The sequence below is a fragment of the Balaenoptera physalus genome (assembly GCF_965194825.1).
Source record: "Balaenoptera physalus genome assembly, chromosome: X".
Taxonomy (NCBI): domain Eukaryota; kingdom Metazoa; phylum Chordata; class Mammalia; order Artiodactyla; family Balaenopteridae; genus Balaenoptera; species Balaenoptera physalus.
This window is the reverse complement of record NC_138903.1, coordinates 134,025,950-134,053,848: the sequence shown is the minus strand read 5'-3', so window position 1 is coordinate 134,053,848 and position 27,899 is coordinate 134,025,950. Positions and strand designations below refer to the sequence as shown.

At 47.2% G+C, this 27,899-nt stretch overlaps 1 protein-coding gene across 3 annotated transcripts; it reads left to right on the top strand.

The window, feature by feature from the left end:
• The first annotated feature begins 65 nt into the window (after positions 1-65).
• On the top strand, positions 66-27,499 carry MPP1 (MAGUK p55 scaffold protein 1). 3 transcript variants are annotated; one of them, XM_082447857.1, is made up of 12 exons: positions 66-134; positions 15,581-15,724; positions 15,904-15,982; positions 17,020-17,105; positions 19,886-19,954; positions 21,452-21,648; positions 22,050-22,156; positions 22,835-22,915; positions 23,607-23,687; positions 25,447-25,649; positions 25,898-25,972; positions 26,835-27,494. In XM_082447857.1, the coding sequence occupies exons 1-12, from the start codon at positions 81-83 to the stop codon at positions 27,009-27,011; spliced, it is 1,353 nt and encodes a 450-aa protein (XP_082303983.1). In that variant the 5' UTR covers positions 66-80; the 3' UTR covers positions 27,012-27,494. The 3 variants fall into 3 exon arrangements, with proteins under 3 accessions (XP_082303983.1, XP_082303984.1, XP_082303982.1); XM_082447856.1 differs by lacking the exon at positions 66-134 and adding an exon at positions 4,739-5,016 and having other exon boundaries at positions 26,835-27,499; XM_082447858.1 differs by lacking the exons at positions 66-134; positions 22,835-22,915; positions 23,607-23,687 and adding an exon at positions 4,738-5,016.
• The last annotated feature ends 400 nt before the right edge of the window (positions 27,500-27,899 follow it).

Genomic DNA, 27,899 nt, shown 5'->3' with positions numbered 1-27,899 from the left:
CTACTGGGAGCCAACAGAAAGCAGGGAGCAGAGAAGGGACATCATTTGATGGGTGTTTTTAAAGGGTCATCTCAGTTGCCATGTTGAGAAGGTCAGAAGCAGGGAGACCAGCCGGGAGGTTTACCGAAATCCAGGTGAGAGACAATTTCGTTGGGACCAGGGTGGGAGTCGGCGGAGTTGCAGGAAGAGTCGGAATCCAGACAGAGGGTGAAGGAAGAGGATCAGAATTCGGTTATGGGTTGGGTGAGGTGTGGGAATGGGAGGCTTTGGGGATCCCTCCCGGACTTGGGGCCTAAGCACGCGCAGGGATGGGGTTAGGAATCTACTGCCTGAAAGATGCGAAGAGGAAGAAAGACCGAATGGATGTTCTCATTGACACGGAGGTGAGATCCAGCCACACACCCTTTGTCCCACACTCCACACAGCAGGAGGAGACCATCCTCTGATCAAACTTGAAGTGACAGTTTAACTTAGCAGCTTGCACTAACCTTTAAATCAGATTGGACGTTTACTTAAATTTCCCCCCCACTACTCAGCACATGGGAGCTGGGGAAGGAAGTCTAAGTAACAATGAAAAGAAGAGCTGCATCCTTACACACATCTTTATAGTCTTTATATCTTGCGCAGCTTGTTCCTTAAGACAAACTGCTGAACGCGCAGTTGTTGGGTCACAGGCTGGGAGCATGTTAAAGCCTCACGCTGGTCCACGTAGCGCTTGTACAGAGTTTCCAGGTTCTGCTCGAGGCTCACAGCCCTTCCTCCTCCTACTCTCTTGAACATTGCGTTGTTTCCTTGGTTTTCTTTATATTTTTGCCAGTTATGCTTGGCAATATATTATTTAATTTTGCTTGTATTTTTAAAATTCCTGAAGTATCCCTAGGCTTGGTGCCCCAGAATTTTTAAGCTTCTTTTTCTTTTTATAAATGTATTTATTTATTTATTTTTGGCTGCATTGGGTCTGTAATCCCCATCCTGTCTCCTCACGCCAGAGCCCTGCCTCTTTTTAAACTATAAAAACTAAATCATAGGCATGCATTCTCCTGTGATTTTCTTATTTTGTGTTTTGAGATTCATCCACGTGGATGCCTGTAGCCCATTTCCACCCAACTGTATGAAAAGATCTGTAATCATTTACACCATCGACTGTAGATGGACATCTGTACTGTTTCTGTCTTTTTTATTCTAAATATTACTGCATGTCTTGTAGTGTACAAGTGCAAGAGTTCCTCTGAAGACTATCACACTGTGATTGACTTTCTGAGTCAAAGGCACCAATTATTAAATACATCCACATCCTTGAGAAGATGCAGCATCACCAGTCTCTCAATTTTTTGCCAAGCTGGCGGATAAGTAATGGTATCTTATTGTTTTCTTACTTTGCATTTCCCCAATAACTGATGAGATGGAAGACCTTTTCATGTGTTTATAGGACATTTGTCTTTCTCTTCTATGAATTTTGCCCATTTTTCTAATTTTAGTTTCAGTTATTCCTTATTGATCAGTAGGAATTCTTTCTATACTCTGTATACTAATATTTTGTAGGCTAAAGATGTGGAAAATATCTTCCCTCAGTTTGAGGATTGTATTTTCATTCTCGATATGATGTATTTTGATCAGCAGAAGTGCTTATTTTATTTTATTTTATTTATTTATTTTTTAACATCTTTATTGGAGTATAATTGCTTTACAATGGTGTGTTAGTTTCTGCTTTATAACAAAGTGAATCGGCTATACGTATACATATATCCCCATAGCCCCTCCCTCTTGCATCTCCCTCCCACCCTATCCCACTCCTCTAGGTGGTCACAAAGCACCAAGCTGATCTCCCTGTGCTATGCGGCTGCTTCCCACTAGCTAGCTATTTTACATTTGGTAGTGTATATATATCCATGCCGCTCTCTCACTTTGTCACAGCTTACCCTTCCCCCTCCCCATATCCCCAAGTTCATTCTCTAGTAGGTCTCTGTCTTTATTCCCGACCTAGAGTCTGTCATACAGAGTGAAGTAAGTCAGAAAGAGAAAAACAAATACCGTATGCTAACACATATATATGGAATCTAAGAAAAAAAAAAGGTCATGAAGAACCTAGGGGTAAGAAGTGCTTATTTTAATGTAGTGCGATTTGGCAATCATTTTCCTCTGCGTAAGTGCTTTTCTACCCCAGAGTCATAAAGGATGTCTCCTATATTGTCTTCTAAAAGTTTTATAGTTTTGCCTTTCACCTTTAAGTCCTTCAGCTACTCGGAATAAATTTTTGTATGGTGTGAGGTAAAGTCTAATTTCATTTTTTAAAAACACTGTGAGAAACTATATTTTTCCAGTCATGAACTTTGAACTGAATTTGTGTGCCTCGAGGCAGTTCTAGGAATTGAGAAAAGCAGATAGCTGCAATAAATTCCAAGGAGCAAAGCCTGGTTCTGAGCGCTGAGCACCCTGAGCTGGAACCGGCCGACCAGAAAAAGGCATGGGAATGTCGCAAAAAAGACCGGCTGCATGACCGTGCATCCTCTGAGTCAGCCGACTTGCCCTCCCAGTACTTTTCCACCCTGAGCTCTGCCTCGACAAAAACTTTAACTACATTTTGCTCGAGGACTCACTCCCTCTGAAGTTCTCCGACTGCAATAGTTTAGATAGCGTGTTTGCCTTCACCTGTAACCAGTCTCGGTTTCTGTTTTGATCCTATGGATCCCCAGTTGCCCTTACTGCAAGCGTGTCCTTTCCCTACTGCTCTGCAGTGCCTCTTGTCATGTCACCATTTCTCCTCTCTCTTCTGTTCCAATGGTCTATTTGTCTATTTCTGTGCCCATACCATGCTCTCCTAATTAACATAGCTTTGTTATAAGTCTTGCGATCTAGAAGGCAGTTCCCCCACATTGTTCTTCTAGAGTGCTTTGGCAATTCTTGTTCTTTACAAGTCCACACATATTTTAAAATTAGATTATCAAGTTTCACAAAACCTATCCCAGAAGTGGGATTGCTGGCTCAGGAGGTAGTGTTCAGTTTTATGAGATAATGCAAAACTGTTCTCCTAAATAGTACTGCCAACAGCAGTACTCCCAGCAGAAATATTCAAGAACTCATATGGATTCACATCTTCTCCAACACTTGATATTGTTAGACATTTAAATTTTTGATAATTGAATGGAGGTGCAGTGGTATTTCATTGCGGTCTGATCACTAATGAGGTTGAACATCTGTTCATATGTTTATTGTTCACGTGTGTTTCTCCATCTGTGAAATGTTTATTCGTGTTTTTTACTCATTTATCTGCTGGATTGTTTGTGTTTTCCTTATTAATTTGTAGACCTTTATATATTCATAATAGGAATTCTTCGTCAGTTGTGTGTATTGAAAATATTTTCTGCAAAAGCACAACTGGTCTTTTTTGCTTTTTAGTTTGTCTTTTTGATGAGTAAAAGTTCTTAATGCTAAAGTCAAACTGATCAATATTGTTTTATAGTCAATGGTTTGTCTGCATTGTTTAAGAAATCTTTCTCTATCTCGAAGTCTAAAAGTTCTTCACTGCTGTTTTCTGTCAAGAGCTTTAAAGTTGTGTTTTTGACACAGAAGTCCTTAATCCATCTGGAATAGATTTTTTTTCTGCATATAGCATGGAGGAGGGTTCCAGCTTCATCTCTTTCAATATAAATAACCATTTTCCAGCTTTGGTTAATGAAAAGTCCCTCTTTACTTACCTAACATGGCACCTGTATCGTATACACAGTTATACACGTGACTGGGTGCGTTTCTGCATTTTCTAATCTATCTCATTGCTCCATTAATCTATCCCTGCACCGGTATCGCACTGTCTTAATTTCAATAGCTCTCTCTCCTCTCTCTCTCTCTGTGTCTCTGTCTCTGCCTCTGTGTGTGTGTGTGTGTGTGTGTGTGTGTGTGTATCTCAGCCTCCTATAGTTCCTTCAGGGTAATCTTGGGGAAGGGAGCCAGCAATCACGTGAGCTCAGCCTCTTAGCAGAGAAAACTGGGTGATCTGGCTGCAAACTCTTGCCCCTGGATTTTCCCTTCTTGTCTATGAGGTACTGGAAGGTCCAAATAAGATTACATAGAGTAATGAACTGCTTATAATACTGCGAGGTTACTCCCTTGGGGTCAAGGGGCCAGGTGTTTATCAGGTAAAGGTGTGTACAGATCGTGGACAGCCCTGAGCTCTGTAAGCACAGGAAATGTTTGTTTTGTTCAGAAAGTCTGTCGTCCTTTAGGCTGCTGGTTTAACGCCACGAAGGTGTTAGGGTATAAGGAATTCTGCTCTAGGATTCGGAAGGAATGTTGGCTCTCTTCGCTTCCACTGATCCCTCAATTTTTTTGTGGCATTAACAGTAGGAGATGTAGCCTAAGACAAATAACAGCAGCGCAGGAGCCTTAAAAGGCCTTTTCTCAATGTCCTGTGCCCGCATCGGTTTATGGGTGGAGCCTGGAGTCGGAGGGGCGGCCGTCGCAGCCCTCGGATGCTCCCCCGCCATCCCCACGAATTCGGCCCGGGTGTAGGTGGAGCGCTCAACCTGCCCCAGGCCGGGGGTCCTCTGCGGTTTGGGAGCGGTGTGCTTTTTCCTATGACCCCTCTGGGATTCGGCCGCAGGGGCCTCGGCGGGAGCAGCGCCCCCTTCCGGCCCTCAGGGGCGCAGCGCCGGGGGCCCGCGGGGCCCAGGGGGCGGGGGCAGGCGGGGGGCGGGTTCAGGGGCGTGGCGAGGGTGGGGCGTGGGCGGAGCTCCTCCCCCGCGCTCTCGGCGCACAGCCTGCGGGGTGGTGACTGACCAGCCGCGCCGCTTCCCAGTCGCCTTCGCCGCCTCTGCCGCCTCCGCACCGCAGGCCCGGGGCCCTGCCGCTCCAGGCTCCGCCCGGCCCCGCGTCCCCGCGTCCCCGCGTCCCGGCGCCCGGCGTCCCAGGTCCCGCAAGATGACGCTGAAGGCGAGCGAGGGCGAGAGCGGGGGTGCCATGCGCACGGCGCTCTCCGACCTCTACCTGGAGCACTTGCTGCAGAAGCGCAGCCGGCCCGAGGTGAGCTGCCCCCGGGGCCCGGCGCGGGATGCGGGCCGGTCCTCGTCGCTAGGCCGCGCCTCCCGCCGCGGTCCCTCCCCGCCCGCCGCCCTGCCCTCGGGGGTCCTGCCCCCGGGGTGGAGGTCGCGGCGGGCGGCGGGGTTCGGGCGGGACTCCGGGCGCGGTGGCTGGTGGCCCCCAGTAGCGCCTCCAGGCGAGAATCGGGAGAGGCCGCGGCCTCGACCGAGAGCTGATTAAGGTCAAGGGAAACTTCTTCGTGGACGGAAGTCAGGGTCACAGAAAGACTGTAAGGAACAGATCCGAGAGTAGGACTGCTTGGTGGTTGTGTCAGCAGAAAGGGTTGTAAAAGCCAACGCTGGCCCCGAAGTGCTCACTCACCATCCCTGTGCATTTAGGCAGGGCCCCTGGTGCTGGGGCACAGATGGGTGGACCCCTGTGTCTGTTTGTGGGCAGACAGTCACCTCACAGGTAATTCTGCCCCCCAGATTCCTATGATGGCCCATAAATAGCTCATCACCTCGATCCTCAAAGATGCCCAGAGGGAAAGGTTGATCGTTTTCTTGTTACCTCTCATACTTCTGGGTGTGGCGAGGACCCAGCAAGGTAAGGTTGTCGCTCAGGGTCTCTCCCACAAGGGCACGGCCACCAGGATGCTCGCTCACTCACTCATCTGAAGGCTGACGCTGTGTCTCATTGTCAGCCATCAGCCAGCACCGGCCAGCAGCCCTTCCATGTCTCCTGGCCTTCTCACAACGCGGTGGCCAGGTTCCAAGAAAGGATGTCCACGGAGACACACAGACAGAGAGAGAGGGTCAGGCAGAAGCTATCTTGCCTTTGATAACTCAGCCTCAGAACTCACAGTGTGAATCTTTTTCCTAGACTACAAGATCTTCCAGGGCAGGGCTGTTTCACACTCACTTTTTACATTTTAAATGCCTGGTAAGTGGGTCCTCAGAAATGTTTGCTGAATTAATAAGTGACTTAAGAGGTGGACATGCGATTCAGCATAGCCGTCCACTTTCACAGATGAGGAAACTGAAGATGCACAAGGTAAAGCAGACTGTAGAGCTGTGGACTCTGGGCTGGGTGGCATCAGCTCAGGTCTCCGCATTCACACCTGTCTGTCATTGCAAATCAGGATGAACCCGTGGGGAAGACGCTGGTTATTCAGCTGACAAGGCAAAATTGGAAGTTAGGCGGCAGCATGTACACTAGGAGGGGCTCAGGCTCTAAAACTACTTGGTTTCTCATAAGTTTGGACACATGGGATTTTTTTTTTTCCCCACAATCAGCTCACTTGGCTGAGCCTTAACTCACCTCCCCCCCAAAAAAATCCACTTCTCTTTATTAAATTTTCTTTTGGCAACTTTATTGAGGTTTACTTAGCATACATCTAATTCACGAATTTGATTGTGCAGTTCAATGACATTTGACAGATGCATCCCATCATGTGGCCGTCACCGTAATCATAATGTAGAACATTTGTATCACTCCAGAAAGTTCCCCGATGGTCCTTTAGGTTCATTTCCCCCATCCCCGGAAACCTGAGTGTCACCTGTAACTCAGTGCCCAGACCCTGTGTAGACCTGTCTGCTCCTGGTGGGGAGGCTGGAGAAGTTGCGTGCGGTTTTGAAAAGAGGCCCTTTCACTGCCCTCTGAGTAATTAGCAGTTTTTGTGGAGCTGTGAGTTGATCCTGCAATAGCAGATACAGTCTGTTGCTTAGTCAGTTTGCTTGAGTGTATGAAAGGATTTGAAGATGAAACAAGAAAACTTGGTAAAGCACTGAATGAAAAGCATCCAGATCTGCCAAGGTGTGGACACTGGAAGAAGAATGTCCACACGATGAAAGGTGGCCTGACCCCACGAACCTGCTGATTCTTATTTCCTGAGGTTCACCTTCCCTCTGGGGCTCTTAGCAGTCTCTGCTGCCAACCCTGGGCTCTGCGTCCCTCTTGCTGCCCAAGTTCCCTGTGCCTTTGATTTCTCTTCTCTGTAAAATGGACCTGCTGAGAGGGTTGCAGTGATGTTGACCTGACGTAACGCCTGTCCAGCAGCAGTAGCACGTTTTGCTGTCCTAGCAAGAACCAAGAAAAGTTGTAAGGAAGTTGTTGGCTTTAAAGGAGTTCATAAACTCATGTTGCCAAAGGCTACATTTAGGGAGATTGCTTTCTATAAAAGCTCTAAAGACTGGAAACCCAAAGTTTCACCTCTGATTATACTCCACATCTGGTATTGAAAAAGTATTGTCAAAATATAATTTTGCAGTAGGTTTGAAGTATAGCCTGTCTCCCATATTTAAGTATATGTTTCCTTCCTTGGAGAAACATTTTATGAGCTCTCTCTGACCTTGTTCTTTTTTACAATCCCTTAGTGCCCATAAGATTGGTTGTAAAATTCCTACTTTTCTCTTCAGTCCTGTTTGAAGTAGCCCTTCTCCCATGACCTGAAGCAATACGTTGAAAGTCCCTGAAAGTTCACTTGGGCCTGTCCCACATGGGAAATGACCTAAGAAATAAGTCAGGCTCCAGGTGAGTTTCCACTCAGAAGAGCTGTCTGTGGGCTCCTGGGTGGGGAGACGCGGCATCACCTGCTGTGCCTGGGCCAGGATGGCACTGGCAAATAGCGCTCCAGGCAGGGGACAGTCAGGGTTGACGGGGGTCTTGAGACACTGTCAAATGTCCCCTGGGGCAAGGGAGATGAAATCAGTTGACATTTCATTGACTGCAGAGATTTTTCTCCCCTAAGCAGTGAGTTGCTCACATCTTTCACTGTTGCTAAAAAAGGAGGGGAAGTGACCCCAGGGGTGGGAAATGGGAAGAAAAGCTCTGAATTAGGGAACCAGAATACAAATTTTGTAACGTGACATTTTCTTTTCTGAGTCTTCACTTTTCTGTTTTTCCTTCCCATAGAGAAATACACATGAGCAAAGTACATACGCAGTTGCCGCTGAAACGGCTCCTGTGTGACCACGACTCCCATCCGCGGAGGCCACCAAGCACGGATCGTGTAGCACTGCGGTGTTTACCGTGGGAAAAATCCGCGTGTCAGTGGACCCGTGCAGCTCAAACCCGTCACACTCAAGGGTCGACTCTATAGGTTTTTGCTCCAAAGTCACTTGCCAGAAAATTCTGGCTCTGAGGTGCTCGTCTTTCCCCAACTCTTTTCCCCGGCTCTTGTCATTTGTGGGGAAACAGTGCTCAGCTGTTTCTGGTACCTTGCGCCCTCTTGGTTTTCTCATAGTTTTTCTTGTTTTCTTTCCCAAAGTGGAGCCTGACCTCGCCTGCTGTCTGCGGCGATCACTTGCCTTCTTGGCCTGGGCCTTCTAAGTCTCCACGTGGAAACAGTTGGCAAAGAGCCTAACAGTAGGCTGAACAAATGTTTGTTCTTTCCTCCGTTCGCTGTCACCGACTCTTAATCCAACCGTTTGGGTGGGAAAGCCACCCGCTGCCAAGTTTGTTTTTCATCTCTTTTTTAATCCCAACTTCCTTTGAGCCACTGCCTCTGCCCTTTGAACCCGCTGCAGATGTTTCCTCTGAAGGGGGTTTCAGCGCACAGGCGTTGCCACCCCAGCAGTGTGTGTGATTAAAGGCCGAGAGGCTGCAGAGCTGCCCCCGTCCTGCTGGGGCGGCGGGGATGAAGGCTGGTCTCAGAGTTGTGAAGTGAAGTCTGCAAAATGCAATCTAGTACCTTTGACCACATTGTTCAGCATCACTTGGTGGTCGCGGGGCTGCTAAGGGCTCAAAAATGGCTCAGCTTTGCAGCGACAAAGTAAACAAACGAAATATTGGTAGCACGTTGGAATGAATGTATTACCAGCTATGGAAACAAGAAAAGTTAGAGCAGTTCAGGGGCAGGACAGGTGCCCGGCACGTGGCCAGTGGACAGATGGACGGATGGGACAGGGGACAGACTGCAGTCTAAGTTGTCAACCTGGACAAGTTAGTTACCCTGAGTGGCAGGCGGGTAACCTTCCCATTTCTTCAAAGCTGGGTCTGGGCCAGCTGAACTCTGTGGACGTGTCCTGCCCTTGGTGTGGTCTCAGCCCCACGGCTGGGGTCAATGAAGCACCTTGGCTCCGTGTGCGTCTGTCGGTCTGTCTAGCCCTGCTCCTGGGACTGTCTGCGGCGAGGGGTGCGGGGGGCTGGTTGAGGGAGTTTCCTGCACGTCAGGCGCTGTTGAGGAGAGGCCGGCCCCCTCTTGCTGAGCTTTCAGGGAAGCCTCACTGTTGCTAGTTGGTTCTTTGGTCGCCACGTCGGAGGGTTCCGTTTATCTTATCATTTGCAGCTTCTGGGTGAGCGTGATAGTGGCTCTGAGTCATCCCGAAGGGGGACGCCTTGATGAGTAAGCACTTTTAAAAGACCAGCCTTTCAGGTAGGAAGTCTTGAACTTTCCTGGGTGCTGAGTCCTTAATTTAAAGGCTGATGTGTTAAAAGCAATCTGTGTCACGGAGCCGAATGAGAAGGCGATGAGCGGAGGGCGCCGCTTTATCTGCCTGTTCCAGGCACACAATCACGTAGGCGTCGGCCCCTTGCAAAGGTCACTTTGTCTTCCATGGACTGAGACTTTCGAACCTGTCATTGTAGACGGGCCCAGCGCTTCTCGAAACACAGGTGAATCATCATAAATGGTTTATTGATGGCACTTTACAGCACATGATAAAATAATCTGATCTATGTTTTCAGATTTTATGGCCACCAATACCTGCTTTGGGTACTGACACAGGTACATGGTAGATGCTGATAAATCCATGGGATTAATTTCTGGGTTTGGTTTTCAGCTTTCTCAGCCCCACAACTACTAGTGAAAAAAGATTTGTAAGTCAGGATCAAGGAAAGTCCTAAGTTTTATTTCATGCTTTGAGGCCAGAAATTTGAGATTTGAGCTCTTTGTCTATTCACAGCAGTCATTCAGTCAGTAATCCTTGAACTCCTCATTCTATACATTCAGTCTCTTAACACATGCACATGGTAAAAATATACAAATAGTATAGATGCTTAATTTGAGAGAAAGAATTCTTCCTTCCAACTTGACGCTGCTTTTCCTCCAGTTTTCTTGAGTCTACTTAGAGAGCTGTTTGATCTCATTCTCTTCAAATGGGTCTGTGGCAATAGCTACCTAGCTTTGAAGAGTTTTAACCACATGGTTCCAGGTCGCCATGGGCAATGCTTTGAGGAACTATTTGGTCACTGTGTGTTGTGGCCTCTTACTTACCCATCCAGAGTCTGGAAACTGATCCTGTACCCTGCAGATGTCTCAAGGATTGGTTGTTGCCTCTCTGCCCGTTCTTTGGTACTGTGCTCTCTTAGTTATAGCTCTTCGGTTGCAAACAAGTGCGACTCGCCAGCCATTTTGCTAGTTCTTTTATGCAATAACTTCACCTCTGTCTACTACAAGCTCAAAAATGGTACCCCGTCAAAACCATGGACTTGACATTGGTATGACGTGTGAGTGTAGTTCTGTGCCATTTTGTCGCATGTCTGCATATATGTAACCACCACCACAATCAAGATATGGAACTGTTCCATCAGCACAGAGACCTCTCTGGTGCCACCCCTCTATAGTCACCTCTCCCCGTGTCCCCTTGGCAACCACTAATCTGTTCTCCTCCTCTATAATTTTGTCATCTCTAGAATGTTATATAACTGGAATCATATTGTATGCAATTTTTTATTGCTGGGAAGCGTCCCGAGGTATGGATAGACCACAGTCTGTTGAACTGCTCACCTATTATAGGCTGTTCTCCTTGTCTCCAGGTTTGAGTTACTACGAATAAAGCTGTTCTGAACCTTCATGTACACGTTTTGCACAAACTTTTGTCTTGTGCCATTGCCAGGTTGTAAAGTAGTCAGTTAGTTTTTTAAGAAAGTTCCCAACTCTCTTCCCGAATGGCTGTAACATTTTACATTCCCACCAGCCGTGGATGAGAGATTCAGTTTCCTTTGCATCCTCACCAGCATTTAGTCTTGTCACCAATTTTTATCTTAGCTATTCTGATAGGTGTGTAGTGGTATTTCATTATGGTTTTAATCTGCATTTCTCCCTGATAACTAATGACATTGAACATCTTTTCATGTCCTCATTTGCCATCCTTCCTTCCATATCCTCTTTAGTGAAATATCTGTTCATGTCTTTTGCCCGTTTTCTAATTAGATTGTTTTCATTGTTGCATATGGAGCATTCTTTTCGTACTCTGGATGTTAGAATTTTTCGTTGGATGTGGGGTTTGTGAATGTTTTCTCTCAGTCCACATGATGATGTTTTTCATCATCTTCACACAGGCTGTCACGGGGGTAAAGTTTTTCATTTTTAAGAGGTCCAATTTATCAGTTTTTCCTTTTATGGATCCCGCTGTTGGTGCCAAGTATAAGAACTCTTTGTCTAGCCCTAAACCCTGATGACTGTCTCCTATGTTTTTCTCTAAAAAGTTTTGTAGTTTTACATTTTACATTTAAGTCCATGATCCATTTTAAAGGTCTAGTTCAGTGTTTCTTTTTTTTGCCTATGGGTGTCCAATTGCTGCAGCATCATTTGTTGAAAAGACTACCCTTCCTCTGTTGAATTGCCTTTGCACCTTGTCAAAATCAACTGGACGTATCTGTGTGGGTCTATTTCTGGGCTCTCTCTTCTGTTCCATTGATCTTTGTGTCTGTCCCTTTACCAGACCACACCGTCTTGATTATTCGTAACCATATAAATCTTGAAACCATGTAGACTGATTCCTTCTACTGTCTTCCTTTTCAAAATTGTCTTAGCTGTTCAAGGACCTGTGCCTTTACATCACGTACATTACACGTCGTCCAGAGGTACTTTTTTCATGTAACCTGCAGGGATTGGGTGAGTGAAGCCACTTGTGTGTAAGAAATAACATCCCAGATGCAGGAGGATCCACAGCTCGTGCTTAGCTTTCCTCCCAGGGCGCAGTGGGGAGTGAGCTAGAGAGCGTGTGCCCATCTGCAGGGGGGCAGGTTCCACAGGGACAGGTCTTCTGATTGTTACTAAGCGAAACAAAACAAAGCAGAACTTTAAATTCTGCATTCATTCCTTCGTCAGCTTTCCCTCTCACTGTAGTCACAGGATCGGTAGCCCTTCATCTCTTTTCTGTCATGTGTGTGTGGACCTTAGTGTTGTTTCATGATTTGCTGTAGGTAGATCGTAGAAAGGGAAAGTTAGTAAAGGATTTTGTGTTATTATGACCGGTTGCTGACCCAACAGCTTTGTTCCACTTCTTGCTGACCCCGCTTCTCCCTGATCTTGTTCGGGATGGCAAGATGCCCAACTCAGTTCTTATTTTCTCAGCCCCTTGTGCAGCCTGGGATGGCCACGCTGTGTTCTGCAGTTCTGGCTGATGAGACATGAGCAGATGTCCATTGGGGAAGTTCTGGGACAGATGCCACTGGCCTGGCCCTTCTTCCTTCTTCCTGCCTTGAAAGTGGAGCTGTAGGTTGGATGGGCAGCTTTTCAGGAGATGTTTTCTCAGAAGTCCGAGCTCCAGCCCATTGTGCCCCGGCCAATTCCTCCTATGTGCATGTTCCAGGCTCAGCTGTCTTCTGGAAAAATTTTTGAAATCTCTCATCCCTGATGACTTCCTGTTTTTTGTCTGTGGGTTTCTATTTACCCTCCCCCATTTGGTCTCATTTAAACAGGGTCCAGGCTACACGCAAGTACTTAGGCTGCCAACTTGAACCTAAATCACAATCACTTAGGAAAATTCTATCTTGCCAGAATAGAAAGCATTGTACTTTGTAGGGCTTTAGGAATAATAGGCTTTCATTTGCCTGTTTAGAAATTAATTTGAGATGAAACGAATACAATTTACTTCTCACCTCCTTCTCTAGTCACCCAGTTCCTCTCTGTTGTTCATGTCTCTTTCCAGAGGGAGATGATGCATTTACAAGCAAATATGAAGATATTCTTATCTTTCACTGTTTATGCTGATGATAACATACCTTTCCTCACTCTTTTTTTTTTCCACTTAATATGTCTTCCAGATTAACCTCTGAACCTCCTTTTCAGGGCTACATGGTGTCTGTGTGCCAGGATGCCCCCGCACAGATGCAGTGGTAACTGTATTAATGGCTTATCTACTGTAGACGACCTTGAAGTTCTGTGTGGTTCTGGGCTCCCAGGTCTCATAAGTCACTTTTCTAAATATAGCCCTTTGTTAGACAATTCTGCTTTAATAGCAGTGCCGTGTAACTCAATGTCATGTGCGGTTTTTGAAGTTCTAGTTGCTACACAAGGCAGTTTCTCTTTGTCAGTATTTCCCTCATTCCGTAGACAGACAGATAGGTCTAGCTGTTCCCACCTGGGGATATTCCCGTTTCTCCTTTGCCGCCAAGTGGCAGACGAGGTGTCCTGCTCACGGCTCCACCCGTTGGGAAGATCTTCCCTCCCCACGGTCTCTGAGGGGCGCCCCCAGCCACAATCCATTTTCAGCTCGGTCCTTACCTAAACCAGGGTCGGGCTTCTTCCTTCTCCATATTGTTTTTGATTGACTGTTGTATCAGGAGAAGGAGCGTTTCAAGGAGATTTATTCATATTGTGCAGCAGCCATTTATTCTCGTTGGCGTGTGGCCTCAGAGCGACACTGTTCTTAAAAGCCCAAACCTGGAAGCACCCCGAAGTCCATCCACAGTAGGGCACCACACGAGGGTTCCAGTTTCCTGCTCCGTGGCCTTTTCACTGTCTGAGTGTCATTCCCTTCCAATGTTTTATCTGAAAATTTTCAATCTCACTGAAAAGGTGTAACAATTTTATAGTAACTTCCATTAGCCATACCTCCTAGATTCTACCATTAACATTTTGCCATGTCTGCTTTATCACATATCTATCCAAAAACCATCCATTCACCTTTTTTTTGTTGTTTTGCACTTCACTCCTAAAAGCTTCAGCATGCATATCATCGGCTAGGGTTCAGTATTTCTTTATGGTTCTTTTTTAAATTTTGTGGTTAAATTTACATACAGTGAAATGCACTGGATGAGTTTTAACAAATGCATACACCTGTGCACCCCAACCCTGGTCACAGTTTGGACCATCACCACTCCAGAAGGTCTGTCATGCCCTTACCCAGCCTACCCCTTCCCATCCTATCAGAGGCAACCACTGTCTTAAATTTCTATTACTGTAGTTTTGCTTGTTCTAAAACCTCATGAATGGTCTCCTCCTGCAGGTGGACTTTTCAGCTATAGTTAATAAAGCTGCTGTGAACTTCTGTGTGCAAGCCTTTCTGTGGGTGAACACCTAGGAGTGCGGTTGCCAGGGCATAGGGTCAACGTATGCTTAACTTGATATAAGAAATTGCCACACTCTTTTCCTCGGGGCTGCGCCGTTTAGCGTTCCCACCGGCGATGTCTGGGCGTTTCCGACATCTGTCCTTTTCGTTGTAGGCTCCCTCGCGGCTGCGGAGTGGTATCACGGTGATGCTGGCTCTTCATAGGCCTTCTTTTTCTTATAGGAAAGCACTTTGGTTCTCCAAAGGCTTTTTTTAAAAATTATTTATTTATTTATTTATTTAATTTATTTATGACTGTGTTGGGTCTTCGTTTCTGTGTGAGGGCTTTCTCCAGTTGCGGCAAGCGGGGGCCACTCTTCATCGCGGTGTGCGGGCCTCTCACTATCGCGGCCTCTCTTGTTGTGGAGCACAGGCTCCAGATGCGCAGGCTCAGTAGTTGTGGCTCACGGGCCCAGTTGCTCCGCGGCATGTGGGATCTTCCCAGACCAGGGCTCGAACCCGTGTCCCCTGCATCGGCAGGCAGATTCTCAACCACTGCGCCACCAGGGAAGCCCTCATAGGCCTTCTTTAGTGAACAGTCTGCCAGATGTTTTGTCCATCTTTTCATTGCTCATCATCCTGTTATTGAGTGAGAAGAATTCTTTACATGTTCTGGGTATAAGTCTTTGTACTCTCAGGCTGAGAGTTTTGCTGAGAAGTTTTTAGTTTTGATGAGATCAGTTGTGTGCTTTTTGATTATTGCTCTCTGTGTCTACTAACCTTTGCCTGTCTCAGTGGAGTTTCTCCACAAACAGATATTCTTAACTTTAAAGTATTTGTGGTTTTAGTTTTCGTTTTTTTACAGTTTTCTGCCTCCTCCCAGGTTTTGAAGATGTATTGTGCTTTCTTCTCAAAGCTTGGTTGTTTTACCTTTCACGTTTGGAACTGGTTCTGTATATAAAGTGATGTGGGAACCAATGTGCCCTTTGCCTGTGCGGAGTTGACCCAACATCATGGATTACAAAATCCATCCCCCTGTCTGCCCTCCTGCCAAGGCCACGGGCCTTAAATTACTTCAGATTTATACTAAAGACGTCTTTCTAGAGTGTAATCCGTCCAGCTTTGCTGTCTTCATGGTTGGGGTCAAGGGGTCACAGTTGATGTGTCGTCTCGGGCTGATGGCAGGGGTAGCCACTTGGATAAATAACGCTTCACATCAAGTCTAATGCAACTGGCCACCAGCTTTAGGAGATAAGCGTTGGTTTGCTGAGCCTTTGGGGTTTTAGACGCGCAGCAGCGACCCGACGGCTGCTTGCTTCATACATTTCTCTGCTGTTTTGATCCGACAGACTGTGTCACCCCAGCTGAGCGCCGTGATGGAGGACATGTACACCAACGGGCCCGCCGCCCCGGGGAGCCCCGCCCGGGCCCAGGGCCAGGAGGCTCGGAAGGTGCGGCTCATCCAGTTCGAGAAGGTCACCGAGGAGCCCATGGTAATCCCTCTTCCTCACCACCCCGGGCCCCTCATGGCAGGCTTCTTGCCCCTTCCAGTTGACGACACCTCGTGTGCAGACAGAAAATATTTCTCCCAAGAAGTTGCCTTAAGTTGTCTTAAAGATCAACTCAGAAAGAGCTTGCGGTTAAGCTTGCTGTGCCCTCATCTGTCTTCCAGGGAATCACGCTGAAGCTGAATGAGAAGCAGTCCTGCACTGTGGCCAGAATCCTCCACGGCGGCATGATTCACAGACAAGGTACAGGCGTGTTTCGTTCAGGGATTCGTCCTTTACTCCCTGTTCAGGGCTGAGGGGCACGAAGCTTATAGCATTCAAAACAGGGAGCATTTGTGTGTGTGCCAAGAGATTTTTTGTACCGTAATGACTGGCTCTTTAGAATGATGAATCGCCCGGCGCCACTGTCGCTCCCTCTGAGCATTCTTATACACTTATTTATGCCAATACTTTTGCAGTTAGTTAACATTTGAGCAACTACTATATGCAAACCCTTGCATTAGACTGTGAACACATAGCAGTGTAGAAAACAGACCATCTCTACCTCCTGAGGCTACCAGTTAAACTGAGAAAATAGGGACTTCCCTGGTGGTCCAGTGGTTAGGGCTCGGCGCTTTCACTGCCGAGGGTGCGGGTTCCACCCCTGGTCGGGGACCTAAGATCCCACAAGCCACGTGGCACGGCCAAAAATAAAAGAAAAAGAAGAAAAGAAAAAAAATAAACTGAGAAAATAGATACTAACAAATAATTACAAATAACTGTTGTATCTCCATGTGAAGCTGCCGTCAATTTGCAGATGCGTCATTTAGTAGAAGTGCTTTTCTGTGTATCAAGGGTAGCACAAGTATTGATACCCATTCTTCACATAGAATCTAAACAGTGATTAGCTTTACCACTTGGTAGCATTTGGAGGTCTTAGCTAAACAACAGAGAAACATCGCGCTTTCTTGTCCCTTGGAGTGTGTACAGCTGTGTCATAGCCCCTTGACATCAGGGGGACTCTAGTTCCAGGACACTTTCAGGACCAAGCGCTTTTATTTTGCAGTTGGAGTCCTGAGGTCAAGGAGGATGACACGGTCTTAAACCGTCGAGTGCTTGTCTCGCTAGGTCCCTGAAGGCCATGAACAGAACATTCCCGCCTCTCATGGTTGAATGGTTTCAACCCTGTGTGTTCTACACAGTCTATCGTACAACATGCTCTAGATCCTGGTTTCTTTTCTGTGGCGTTTTGACTTCTGTTGACACCTCTTTTGTCTGGACGTTTGTTCTTTTGTTGGTAGGCTCCCTTCACGTCGGAGATGAGATCCTAGAAATCAATGGCACGAACGTGACTAATCACTCAGTAGATCAGCTGCAGAAGGCAATGGTGGGTATTCACTATGCCCTTGTCTTCGTGAAGCATCAATCCACATTGGTGTCTGTGTACCTCGTTTTTCTGTGAAAGTGTTTATACCTCATTGAAGGGCCTCTTACCACTGCTAATCTTTATTCTGTGCAAGAAATGACAGCTCTCTGTCTTCATTTAGTAAACTTCTAAAACAAGGCAAAAGACCCAGAGTGTCTGTTTAGAAAGAGCATTGGACTGCAATGGCAGCTCTGAATCCTGCTCTCCTTTATTCCAGCCCTGTGATTTGGAGCAGGTGAATTCACTTCTCTAGGTCATCTGTAAAATGAAGATGGTAGCAATTGCTGTTCTTATGTCATAGATTTGTTACAGAGAACAACTGGGCTATAATAGGTCCACCCCTGCACACAGCAGAGACCCTTCCTGTAACCACAGCAGGAAAAAACACATGGGGTAGTTGGGTGTAATTGGTCACGGCCGGCAGGAAGCACCCCTCAGGCACTCAGCAAGGAGATGCCAGGGTACCAGCCAGGGAATGAAGCAGAAAATAGCAACTTAGGGAGAAGTTTAATTTGAACCAGAGCTTAGGAAACTGAACCTTAGAGAGCTCTGAAGCATGGCTGTTTAAGGATAGACCTCACTTCTGACCAAGATGAAGGAACAGGGACCAGATTTACCCTGCTTCTTGAAATGACTCACATCCTAAACATTCATGTACCTGATGACAGAGGATTCAAAATACTTGAAGCGAACACTGGCAGGGCTGCCACATTCTGCAGGACAGACTGTGTACCCTGCCACATGACAAGCCTCAGCAGGTTTAAAGGACTCAAACCATACAAAAATGCACTGTCCACCTGGAAATCCCTAAATATTTGGAAGTTAACACACTTCTAAAGAAGTCACAGGCCAAAAAAAAAAAAAAAAAAGAAGTCACAGGCCATAGGAGAAATCACAAGGCAAATTAGAAACTGTCTTTAAATGAATAGAAATGAAAGCACAGTGTATCAGATTTTGCGGGATGTCACTGAACTCGGACCAAGGTGGAAACGCCTGGTTTATAAAACGAGAAAGGTTTCGGTCAACAGCCTCAGCTTCTACCCACAGAAACTAGAAGAAGGAGAAAAAAATGAAACCCAAAGCAAGCAGAAGAAAAGAAACAACCAGAAATAGAACGGACAGGACCTTGGCAAATGAATGTGGAGGGTGAAGGGGTTTGTAAAATATAACTCTGAAGTAGGCATAACCCACCTATGAGAAACTCTATAGAACCAACGACCCAGTTCCTTCCACAAAGAAAAGAGTAGAAAAGAAAACACTGCAGGGAGAACAGGTAGATGAAAATTCGACTCTTACAAGACATATCCACCAAACAGCAAACATATCCAGCAAACAGACATATCCAGCAAACAGTGTCAGACCACGTGCCCCAGACCCTTCATTCAGCGTCTTCCCACCCTCTGGAGCGGGCCACCTGTTTCCCACCGGGACACTGGCTGGATCGTTTCATGGTCACCAACACGAGGAGCAGTTTGGCCTAATGGTTGCTTCTCAATAGAACGTGATGCACGTGTTTTCTCTGAGCCGATGGCACAGCTGTATCCCTTCGTCTTGCATAAAAACCATTTCAAGTATGTGAACATTCCACATTTGTGCTTCTTTTTGATTTATGTAAATAAAATCAACTATGTAAAAGGTAATTTGTGTCGTGGCACAAGTTACCATGAACAAGGAATACTTGTTGTGCATATAATAGGTAGACAGTTAACAACTCTAATATTTAAAGTGCTTCTAAACTTTGTATAAAAAGACAAATAACTGGGGAGTTCCCTGGCTGTCCAGTGGTTAGGACTCTGGGCTTTCAGAAGACAAACAACCAAATAGACAACTGGGCAAAAGATATAAGAAGAAAAAGCATATGGCCAATGAGCTCTTGAAAAGTGCTCAATTTTGGTTATGGTAGTAAAATTACAAAATAAAGCAACCATGAAATAATTTCCACCCATCAGATTGGCAGAAATTTAAAACGAACGTTAACATGTAATTGTGGCAAGAATTTCGGGGGAAAGGGAATCTCATATACTCCTGGTGAGAGTGGAATTTTTATAGTTTTTTAGAAAAGTAATTTGAGGATAGCTATAAAATTGTTTTTATCCTTTGACTCTGCATTTCCATCATGGCGTTCTATTCTGTATAAATCAAATGCAAATATATAAGGACACGCGTTAAAGGGTGTCTACTGCAGCAGATTGTAATAAAAAAAAAACTGGCAAGAGTGGACACGCCCAGTAATGGGGATGCGGCAGAGCCATGAGACAGAGTGAGTGAGGTCTTCATGTATCAACCTGGAAGCAAGTCATAGAGTAATGCATATAGTATAACCCCATTTTTCTTAAAAACAAACAGCAAAAATACACATGTATGAATATGTGTGTAAATATTTAGACACATGACTGGCCCTTTATTGGTGTGGAGAAACGCGTGGATATTTGTGTGCCAGGGTTCATTTTAAGTACTTCTGGGGACCTCTTGGGGGTCGACTGCGAGGAGGAGGGAAAACCATTAGCCTTTGTTCGTTATTCTTTGTACGTCCCCATGTTGTTATGCTGGTTTATGGGGCACATGACAGTTCTGTCTTGGAGGAAGCATTGTGCTACAAGATTTCAAAGTGTACAGTAAAGATGGCTATTGGGGAAAAAATATGCCCAGGACTTTGGGAGGGGAAAAATGACTTAATGAAACCCCCAGTCACCCCGGTTCGTTTTACATGACAATTTTATTTCACCTTTCTTTTTTAATAGAAAGAAACCAAAGGAATGATCTCATTAAAAGTAATTCCCAACCAGCAAAATCGGCTTCCTGCACTGCAGGTAGGTGGTGCCATTTTCTCTCTTGTGATGATGGCAGGATTCAGGCCCAGTGTGTATTCTTTGAATTTGATTGAAATGATGTGATTGTAAATATCTCAACAAGCATAGCTGCCTGGTACTCTCTGAACCAAACTAACATGTGTTACAAACTGGCAGGCGTTTCCCTGACCACGGGCGTGACTGGCCCTTTGCAGCTCATTGGGGCTGCAGGGCCCTGACAGATAAATGTGGAAGAAGGAAGATTTAAAATAAATAACTCTGAAGTTTCTGTCACAGGTCACTTATCGTATGATGGTATAATCTTCTTTTAAAAAAACATTTTTTAAATGGAAGGTTTGGTGTGTATGGGCACATACACAATAAAGGACACAAATCATAAGTGTAAAACTAGATGAATTTTCACAAACTGAACCCACCCACGTGACCAGCACCGTAAGAGTCCCCGTGCCCATTTCCCGTCCCGCCAACCCTGACTTCTAACTCCAGAGACGAGTTTTGCCCCTTTTTGAAATTTGTGTAAATTGACTCATGCAGTATGAATCGTGTAGTGTCTCATTTTGTTCACTCGGTATGAAGTCTGTGCTGTAGCAACAGATGATTCCTTCTTATTCATTTGTTGTATGACTGTGCTCTGGAGGGCCTTCTGTGACTCCAGCTTTTTAGTTCTGACAAAAATTAGTGCTGCCGTGAACCTCTTTGTACCTGAGTTTCGGTGCATTTCTGATGAGTTGTAGGCTGTGTTCATCTTTCATGATGTTGCCAAACTACTTTCCAAGGTAGTCGTACAATTCTCCATTCGCAGCTGCAAGTTCCAGCTCTTCCACATCCTCACTAGTACTTAGAATTACCTGGGTTTTTTTTCCTTCATTTTGGCCGTTGTGATGGTGGTGCTACATTGTGCTCTCTACTGGGAAATGGTGTCTTCTCTAGTTTGTTAATCAGCCTTAATTTCATGAATCTTCAAAGAACCAGTGTTGCCTTTCTTGATCCTTTCAACTCTATTTTGTGTTTCACTGGTTTCTGCTCTTTATTATTTCTTTATTTCTTTGGGTTGGATTTTTACCCCTAATCTTCCTAGCAGAGGAAACTGGTATTAAATTCTGATATAGCTTCTTCCAGTCTTTTTTGTTTCTGTGTATAAAGAAATACTCTTTTAAAATTTCAAGCATACTAGGTATTGTTTTTATTTAATGATATTCTCATTTAATGTTATATCAGCAGCATTTTCCAAGGACATTAAATATTCTTCTACAAATTGATTTTTATAGTTGCTTGGTAATATATTCTGTAGATGGCCATATTTAATTGATTGATTCCCCATTCTTGGAAAATCAGATTGTTTCTAATATTTCGCTCTGATAGATAATGCTATGGTGAGCACGTGTATCCACATATCGTAACTGACAAGCTTCTGTATAGAAGTAGATCGTGGGGTCAGGACTTCGGGCACGTTCACAAGGAAACAAGTGCATTTCAGATAGTAGCCTTCTTTTTCAGATGTTCATGAGAGCACAGTTTGACTATGATCCCAAAAAGGACAACCTGATCCCTTGCAAGGAGGCGGGGCTGAAGTTCGTCACCGGGGACATCATCCAGATCATCAACAAGGATGACAGCAACTGGTGGCAGGGACGGGTGGAAGGCTCCTCCCGGGAGTCGGCGGGCCTCATCCCCTCCCCCGAGCTGCAGGAGTGGTGAGCTGCCAATGGACGGGGACCCATGCCCACCACGGCTGCTCAGCTTCCGAGATCTGTCATCCTGTGTGCAGTTTCTGTTTGCCAACCGGGCCAACCTTCCGGTTTTCCTGGAAGAATGGGCAGGGGGGCAGCGATGCCTTGATGAGCCGGACTGGCTCTTCCTTCATCCGTGGGTCTGTGTTGCCACAAATGCTTTCCCTAAGCTTCAGGTCCCTAAGCCCGCGTCGGGACTGCAGCCCCCTCTTTCTCTGTCGGAGGAGGACGGGGTCTGGGATGACACAAAGGGCAGGAGGCAGATGGGTCTGGGGGTTTTGTGTAGAATGGACGGCACAGGCGAATGACCCCGGGGATTTTACACCAAGAAGCCACCCACGTCCTCGGTCATCTCTTCCCTCCAGGCGAGTGGCGAGCGGGGCTCAGTCTGCTCCGAGTGAGGCTCCGAGCTGCAGTCCCTTCGGGAAGAAGAAAAAGTACAAAGACAAGTACCTGGCCAAGCACAGCGCAAGTACGCTTCCCAGCCTCCCCGCTGCCCGCACATCGCTCTCACCCCCAGGGGGCCAACCCGACAGCCTTCCAGACCTTTCCCAGTACATCAGTGCCATCAGTATGGCCAACTGCAGGGTCTGAGTAGCCCCAGACAGTGGCCTGTTTTCCTTAGAACTAATTCAGACTTTGTCCCTTAGCTGCCGCGGTTGGAAATATATGAACATTATAAATGGGTTTGAGCGGATTGTAGATAGCAAGTGAAGAATAGTCTACGATTGAGCTACTATTTGTTGAATGCCTCCTTCCTGCCGGGAGCAAAGCACAGGGCCTGAAAGCTGTGTCAGGAACCTCCAGTGAGGCAGATGTGGCCAGAGCATCGCTGGTGGCAGAGAGGAAGGGACAGCAGCGCGAGCCGGAGATAAGGGGAGATGATGGGCGCGTCGGGTAATGAACTGTGGAGAAGAAGTGGAGAGGGTGGGGGCCGAAAGATTAGAGAAAATTCGAGTCCAGAGAACTGACCAACAGCCGTGCTGAGTTTAGATGGTGTGGGGGTTGGGAAAACCGAAAAATAGACCCCAAGGAAGGGCATCCACGATCCAGGTTGTCCCTGATGGTGTCCGAGCCGGTATAGCCGGTCGCAGCCTTCGCTGTGTGCCCAGCTCTGGCGTGAACACAGCTTGCTTTTCTTTGTCTCTAGTTTTTGATCAGTTGGATGTTGTTTCTTACGAGGAAGTCGTTCGGCTCCCTGCATTCAAGAGGAAGACCCTGGTGCTCATCGGTATCTTCTCATTGCTTTGCCACTTAGAGTACATTTCTGTTCTTATTTCCCTGCCTGCAGTACGTAACCTCCCTCACTCCCTCTCTCAAAAAAAAAAAAACAAGGGCAGTGAGGAAGAAGAGGAAACAAGAAGGCAGGTGTCTTGGGTCCTCCATGTGGAGCAGATATAAGGAGTTTTCTGAGTCCTTACCAGGACTCCCCTGGGTTCACGTTACAACAGAGGGTAAACCTCACATGGTTTTCAGCAGCTAACTCTTTTAGGTTGTCTGTCCGTCTGGCGGCAGTAGGAGTGCTCCAGGCCTATGCTTCCGGGTCCTCCCCATCTTTAGAGTGAAAACATGAGTTGGTTAGAGGACCTGTATGAGGGTTCTGTTTAAATTTCCAGTACAAGTCAGTTCCATTCATTTTGGAGAGTCCAGTAAGACAAATATACTTCAAAAATAAACAGAAAATGCCATGTGGTAGCGGGCTCCCCTGTGGAAATGACAGTTGTCTTCGGAATCCTAGCTGGGACCCCAGGGTCTGGAGACCCCGATCCTCCTGACCCCAGCCCAGAAGCCACACAACTGGCTTTGACCTGTGGCTCATCTCGGGGTCTGAGAGATGCAAACCCCTATCCCGTTCCTCTTCCTAGCCCCACCTTTGTGTCTGGGGAAAGAAATGGAAGCCGTTATCTCCTCTGTCTGTGCAGGAGCCAGCGGGGTGGGCCGCAGCCACATCAAGAGCGCCCTGCTCAGCCAGAGCCCGGACAAGTTCGCGTACCCCGCCCCGTGTGAGTAGCTCGGGGGCCTCGAGGACACGATCACATAGTCATCTGTCTTTTCCTTTGTGATTTTTTTTTCTTCAGCTGCACCACGCAGCTTGCAAGGTCTTAGTTCCCTGACCAGGGATGGCACCCAGGCCCCAGGAGTGAGAGCGCTGAGTCCTAACCACCGGACCGCCAGGGAAGTCCCTCCTTTGTGATTTATTTTTTTTTTTTTAGTTTTTTTTGGCTGTGTTGGGTCTTCGTTTTTGTGCGAGGGCTTTCTCTAGTTGCGGCAAGTGGGGGCCACTCTTCATCGCGGTGCGCGGGCCTCTCACTATCGCGGCCTCTCTTGTTGCGGAGCACAGGCTCCAGACGCGCAGGCTCAGTAGTTGTGGCTCACGGGCCCAGTTGCTCCGTGGCATGTGGGATCTTCCCAGACCAGGGCTCGAACCCGTGTCCCCTGCATCGGCAGGCAGACTCTCAACCACTGCGCCATCAGGGAAGCCCCTTTGTGATTTTTTTAAAAAAATGTTTGATTATAAAAAGAAAAGCCAATTTGGAAAGATACAAATTTGTGCCCATAGTTGCTCCCACTAAAAAAGTAGCTGTGCTGTTTGTCTACATAAGAGAAGCAGCGGTCAACATTTTTATACTGCTTTAAAAGATTAAACAAATAATACGTTATTAAAAACTTATGTTACTTTTTTTCATTTTAATTTATATTATAAACACTTTCTCATATGCCTAAATCACTCTGAGAGCTCTCTTCCGGTCCATTGAGTGGCTAAGGAAATTACAGGACAGCCACCAATTTTCATGAAACGTTTTCTCAAAGTAGCGCTCAGTAAGGCCCACGTAACCCCGGCAGCTGTTGTAGGAGAGTCGGGCCAGCAGTCAGGCGGACGCTTAGATCAGTTCCATTCCCAGGAGCGAATCTGTGTAGAAAACTGGATTATAAACCTGTTATTAGTATTTTTTTATTCCTTGCTTCTCCGTTTTGCCTTTGAGGACAGAGTGACACACTGGGGTCAGAAAGCAGAAGGCCTTAGAGGTAGAAATAACCACGACAGTTCCGTCATTCAATAAGTTAGAATGAGAAGTGAGTTAGAAAGGGTAAGAGGTGAGGATAACTCAGGTCAAAGAAGAGTCATCGTTTTATAAGATGGAAAGAAAGACGCGCGGCAGTTGTGGATTGAGGAGAAGGCGCCCATTGAGACAGACCAGAGGATGACGCAGGAGACCAGGGGGTCGCGTCTCAAGCTACAGCATCTGTAGCACGTTTTACTCAGAGGACCACTTACATGAGTAATCGTAAACGTTGTGACTTAAGGACATTCCAGCATTTAACAGTGTGAGTTTAAAGCAAACCAAAGTACTCTTCTTTCCAAACAACGAAAAGGAGACTTTCAGTGTACTTCCCAGAAATCCTGACTGTAGCCTGGAGATCTGTTTCTAAAATATTTTCAGTTGTCATTTCTTCATTTCTGAGCTTCCGTGTCCCTGGGGTTGGTGTTTGAGAGATGCGCCTTCATAAAGGGAGGAGGATGGTACGAACTTTCTACGTTTGGCTCTGGCTCTTGACAGTTACGTGTGTTCTGGGCGGATGGGGGACTTCCTGGTCCGCTTCGTTTCCCAGAGTCAGCCCCTCGGGGTCCTGTGTGAGACACCCCTCCGGTAAACTCCCTGCGCTAAACGCAGCTGGGGTGGCGGTGGCGACGCCAGCGTCCGAGCCCTCGGGAGCCAAGGAGGCCCTGAGTTGCTCAGGGATTTGGGTTCTCGTGCACAGATACGACACGGCCGGCCAAGAAGAGTGAAGAAGACGGGAAGGAGTACCACTTCATCTCCACAGAGGAGATGACGCGGAGCATCTCTGCCAACGAGTTCTTGGAGTTTGGCAGCTACCAGGGCAACATGTTTGGCACCAAATTTGAAACAGTGCACCAGATTCACAAGCAGGACAAGATCGCCATCCTTGACATTGAGCCCCAGGTGGGTAGGCATGGAAGGCAGGAGTGGATGGGGAAAGGGTGCTGAAGAGCACAGCTCATGGGACCCTCAAGCGAGCGCAGATCTGCGCCACGAGCTTTCACCAGGATCACCTGGAGGAAGAAGAGCAGGACCAGACATGCTGGAGACAGTGCAGGGGTTGGCGAGGCCCGAAGATGCTGATCGCAGAGGTCCGTCATGACAGCTAACTCCTTTTCTTCCCCTCTCTTCTTCCTCCACTCCTTTTGCAGACCCTGAAGATTGTTCGGACGGCAGAACTTTCACCCTTCATTGTGTTCATCGCACCCACTGACCAGGGCACTCAGGTGGGACTGAAGGGTCTGTGCTGGGGGGGCGGGGCCGCTCTCCAGGCCCGCGAGGACCGGGCATCGGTCCGGATCGTTGGCCAGAGCGCCGGCAGAGCTCAGCTTCCCGACCCTAAACCTAACCCTGCCTGCTGCCGTCCCCTTCCCGCCTGGCCAGGGGCCAGAGCACGTGTGCCTGGCCCATCCGTTCAGCAGACAGTTGTTAATGCACTAGCCAGGCCATTGTTCCAGAAGAGCAGATCCTGACACTGGTGCGACATGGGCTTAAGAGGGGCATCTGGGGGCAGGGCAGGCACTGTGAAGAACAGGGGCGGCCCTGGGCCCACGTGGTGCATGCTGTGTGGGGAGGGGCAGGAAGGCCAGGACCGTGTTGAAAAGCCTCCTCGCTCCCCAGAGCCGAGCTGCCCCAAACCCACCCTGCAAGCACTTTGCTTTGCACTGAACGTGTGCGTGGGGACCTCCCTGGGTCTTTCTCAGTAGCTGTGTGGTCTCCCATCGTGTGGATATAGCAGAGACTCATTTAGTTTCCTCATTGCCTCCTTGATGGCTATTTAGGTTTAAAACTTATTATAAATAATACGACAATCGATGGCCCTGTGCGTACGGCGTTCGACACGTGCAAATATATCTGTAGGAGAGATTCCAGGCAGGGTTGTGTTGGGAATGTGGAGAGAGGTCGTCCCTGTGCCAGGAGCATGTTACGCAGTTTCATCTTCAGTGAATCTGCTAGAGGGGAAACACAATCTCACTGTACTTGTATGTTTTACTGGAATCGGTGGTGCTGGGGTGCAGACGGGTGGATCCCTGCTCCACCCGTGGCGCCCTCTCTCCCCCTCCCTCCCTCTTTCTGTCTCCTCCACAGACGGAAGCCCTGCAGCAGCTGCAGAAGGACTCCGAGGCCATCCGCAGCCAGTATGCTCACTACTTTGACCTCTCACTGGTCAATAACAGCGTCGATGAAACCCTTAAGAAACTGCAAGAAGCCTTTGACCGGGCATGCAGTTCTCCGCAGTGGGTGCCTGTCTCCTGGGTTTACTAAGCTTGCAGAACAGGGGGAACGACTATGGGCCCCTGTCGAGCCTTAGGAACTCCATTCCCCTTGCTTTAAGACAAACAGGATCGCCCCAGCTAGCTCTGTGTCGGCTTCCAGCTCTCTGCAACTATCCTCATGACCAGCTTGTTCAGGTTTCTGAAGGGCTGGGCTCTGACTTCCCTGATAGATGGGGCCCCATGGATCAGGATTTCCAAAGGGCCTCTGGAAATTGGGGTCCGGAAGTACTGTCCAAACGCAGCTGCTGATCAAAGATGGTCCACATGGGGAGGAAAAGCAATGGACCCTGTCCCTCTGAAGCCTGCACGCCTTTACCTTCAATCACACTGGGCATTTCATTTGTTTTTGCTTTGAAGAAAGCATTTTTAACTGCAACTTTCTAAACTGCCAAAATGAAACAGCTGTGCAATAGGATGAGGTCCGCTCTAGCGAAATGCTCAAAAGCAATAAAAGTTGTTGCTGTGTTAAAATGCCAATGACCTTGTACCTTTTAACTCTCTGGGTTTCCACCTGTGCCCCAAGCCTCTGGGAGCAGCTGCTGGAGGATGGTACCAACACCAGACGCCTCTGCTGGGTTCACAAGTCTCCCTCAGGCTTGTGACGACCTTAAGCCTAGAGGTCAGTCAGGCTCAAAGCCTACGTGCACGTGGCTGGTATCTGTGTGCTGGGCCGGGCATGTGCATGTGAACACATACGTGTGTGTAACATATAAAAACACTTCGGGAGCAAAGGTGTAAGGGGACCGTCCAGTTTCTGCTCCAGTGGGCAGAGTGCTCCGAAGTCCTTTGCTTCCACTTGCATTGGCCTTGGTTCTGACATGCCTATCAGATCTCTCTTTCCTTCTAATAACCACTCCTTTTAGCTTTCTCTTCTATT